This window comes from Prionailurus bengalensis, chromosome A3, assembly GCF_016509475.1.
Source record: "Prionailurus bengalensis isolate Pbe53 chromosome A3, Fcat_Pben_1.1_paternal_pri, whole genome shotgun sequence".
NCBI lineage: Eukaryota > Metazoa > Chordata > Mammalia > Carnivora > Felidae > Prionailurus > Prionailurus bengalensis.
Genome location: NC_057354.1, coordinates 15,334,765 through 15,338,428, shown reverse-complemented (window position 1 = coordinate 15,338,428; position 3,664 = coordinate 15,334,765). Strand labels below are relative to the sequence as shown.

The window sequence follows — 3,664 nt, the reverse complement described above, 5'->3', positions numbered from 1 at the left end:
TTGAAATGGCTATTTTGGGGTTCCTGTATGTCTACTCCTGGCTGTGCCTCCAATCCACGTGGAGTCAGCGGATCTGCTTGCATAAGCATGAGAGTCCCACTGACTCCTGGACCAAAAGGTTTTTCTTCTAAGAGTCCAATTCCAAGGCTGGGTCTTAATACCCAGTATAAACTAAGAGGTAAGAGACTTCTTTTGGTCCTTGTTTGTGTGGGGCTTGCTATGTGTGGTTGGGAAGGGAGAATGGAGAGAAGACCAATGTTACATTGAGCACTTGCTGTGTGCCAAGTAGTATGAAGGTGCTTATAGATGGCATTTTATTTCATCCTCACAGCGGAGGTGCCAAGAAATAATGAGTAAACGAAGTCTATAAAGGTCATAGTATAGTCCCAGTATTACAAAGCTGGCAAATATTGGAATCAGGATTCCACTCCTCATCTGCTTTAGCACAAGCACAAAACCTAAGGACATTCCTCTGCTACTCAATTTTTTATAGCCAATAGAGGGCTGATTCCCCACAACATCTCCTGATTTACGCTGTGGTGCCTTTCAAAGTTTGAGGAAATTGACAGTCATCCTCTGTTCAGTTCAACATGATGCAAACGTGTTTAATTACAAATCTCATTCTCCTTCTCTCTGTTTGTGTCTCCAAGTATGTGTGTGTCTATACAGGTAAACATGTATATATGTGTGCATTTATTTATTTATACTTGAAATAACTTAACTCTTACACCCATAAATTCTACCTCTCTTATATTAGTCTAAAAACTAAAAGGTTTATGGTTGAAAATGCCCAACATAATATTGTCTAGATAATCAGTAATTAGAACAAGGCAAATGCTTGACAATAGATAAGTTTTTAAAATTTTTCAATGTTTATTTATTTTTGAGAGAAAGACACAGAGCAGGAACAAGGAAGGGGCAGAGAGAGGGAGACACAGAATCCAAAGCAGGATCCAAGCTTTGAGCTGTCAGCGCAGAGCCCGACCTGGGGCTCGAACCCACAAAACTGTAAGTTCATGACCTACACTGAAGTTGGACACTTAACCAACTGAGCCACCCAGGCACCCTGACAATAGATATTTATCTTAAGTTAGACATGTGTAATTATGGAAAACCACACTGGGGAATACTTTCCTGATTAGATGAGGGTGGGACCAGATGGGTAACAAAAGGTCAGTTGTTCTAAATGTGAGAAAACAGTAGATACTTTATGTTAAATATGCAAAAAATAGAATGGTAATGCAAACAGGCACAGGTTAATTCTCCGCAGTTAGATTATGACCATTCTTAAAAATTATACCTTCTTCCCTCTTTCTGTGAATCATCTTATCATTAGAAAGTAGGAAATATTGTTTGCAAAGGAGAGAGTAAATCATGTAAGAGGAGGAGTCATCTGAAGAGTCTAAGTCCCAGAGAACAGGCCATGGTAAGGGCAGGCAAAGAGGAGGAGGGTAAAGCCTCTTTGTTTGGCCAGTGGAAGCAGGGAGGAGCCCAGGACAAGCACCCAGAGACTCCCAAACTGAGAGCTGTCCACTCCGGCCAGAATCATGCCAACCCAGGCTCTCCTGCCCATCCTGCTCCTCTCTGTGTTGCTGCCGCTGCTACAGGTCCAGGGAGGGCACCGTACACTGAACAGGATGCAGAGTAGGTGATGGACTAAGGGGGTGGGGAGAGAAAGGGGCCAGGAGAGGCTGTGTCCCGTCTGGGGAGGACCTGGAAATTGGAACCTTAAATCACACCCTACTCTGACCACAGCACTATGAAGATTCTGGGTCTTTCCAAACGATAGCCCTCTGGCCCCTTTACCCAGCACTGGGAACACTGATGGGGGTGGAGGGGGAAACTTTGTCTTTTGATTCTCCATTCGAAGTACCCAGACACAAATGGTACACAGAGCAGTGTACCCTCATCAGGGCTGAGAATCACTTGGGGACACCGAACCACTATTCTTGGATTTCTGCCCATATGTGACCTGTAAGCATCCAGAGATATTGATGGGGGTGGGTACAGAATGAAAGGGCCCTGGGAAAGTAAGTTTTGGGGTGTACACAGTCAAGTCAAAGTTCTCATCAGAGGGACCAGGATGATGGCAGTGGAAGGGAAATAGTGCAAGTGGTAGGGTCCTGGACACAGTGACAGGCACAGGAGAGGGGGGGAAGGTGACAGGTCATCTTCCTCTCTGGACCCTGCAAATTCTGGGGAGTGAGTGGCTCTGCAGGATGTCTCAGAATTTGCTGAGTTTCTTATAGTGTAGATTCTATGGGGGTGACTTCACCAAGACCATAACTAACTTGGGAGACAGGTTCCTGGCTGCAGAGAATGCAGAGGGCCCAGGAAGGCCAGGCATTGAGATCTGTTGGCTAGAGTGGAGGGATATAGGATTTAAGATACTACCAATCACCAGGATTGGGTGTAAAGGGCAGAAAGTGAGTGCCTTGAAAAGTCCAAGAGCTTCATAAATGGGACCTGGGTACTGGGGTCTTTGGGGAGGCTTTAAGCTTGAGACACAGGATCTCTAGGGGTCTGGTTCCACTGACTCTGCCCCTGCTCTGTTTCAGAAATAGAGCAGTTCAATGAAGTCAAGGTTTGTGAAAAGCACACCAACATATATATGTGCAGACGTCCATGTGAATATCACCAAGATTGTCAAGCAAATAACATATGCTGTTCAACCTTCTGTGGGAATATCTGCATGACACTCTAGGGAGTGGGTGAGGGGGATGGGCTGTGCACCCTGCTCCCCTAACCCTCTAGGCAGACCAACACCAGGACCGCAGATCTCTGGCACCAGGATGTCAAGAGGAATGCACCCTCTCTCCTGTCTGAACCGCTTGTTCCTGTCAAATAAACCAGCACAAATGTTCACAGACCTGCCTGTTTTACTCCCTGTGCCTGTAAGCATTGAGGACCCAGTGCAGACCCTTTCTCTGAGTCCGGGGCTCTGATCTCTCTCCCCTTGTCATGCTTCTCTATTTTCTCTCCCATCGGCCCCTGCTCCCCTGCAGGCCCCTGAGGCCCAGCCTCATTGTTGATCTGCTCACTGAAACAGTCCTGCCAGGGAGAAACTGCTCATTTATGGTATCTCCCAGTGCTAACCAGAACACTCTTCAGCCTGGAGTCAGAAGGGCCAAGTTAAAAATGAGGTAGATGGGGCTACACTCTGAGGCACAGAGTAGGAGACCCCAAGGGGGCCGCCTCTTAAATTTAATCTACCTCCATTCTGTTCTCCCCATTCTGTTCCCTTAGGGGGAGCCCCTCGGCCTTTCCTTTCTCACCTGCCTCCTCTTCTCTACTTGTTCATCCTAGTGGCTGTGGGAAGATCTCCACAAACTGTGTCCTCTTTCAACATTTCCTGGGTGGGATAGTTTTAGCCCAAGACACTCAACCCTCACCCTTTACCCTGAGGCCAACTATCCAAAAAGGATTCCTATCCAAAAAGAATTCCTAAGTGATGCTTACATTTCCACGAGCAGCCATTTTTTTCTCTGGAGACTGGATCCCTTTAAAAATGCAAACGCTGTATGATCTCACTTATATGTGAGTAGAAAACAAAGACAGCCCAAACTGACGCATGCGAAGAACAATTCGGTGGTTGTCAGAGGTGGAAGGTAGGGTGTGAACAAAATGTGTTCAAAAGGCACAAGCTTCCAGTTATGAAATGAGT

General features: G+C 46.3%; 1 protein-coding gene across 1 annotated transcript; it reads left to right on the top strand.

Moving 5' to 3' along the window:
• The first annotated feature begins 996 nt into the window (after positions 1-996).
• WFDC10A (WAP four-disulfide core domain 10A) lies at positions 997-3,223 on the top strand. The gene is made up of 2 exons (XM_043553254.1): positions 997-1,644; positions 2,559-3,223. The coding sequence occupies exons 1-2, from the start codon at positions 1,548-1,550 to the stop codon at positions 2,702-2,704; spliced, it is 243 nt and encodes an 80-aa protein (XP_043409189.1). The 5' UTR covers positions 997-1,547; the 3' UTR covers positions 2,705-3,223.
• Positions 3,224-3,664: the final 441 nt, after the last annotated feature.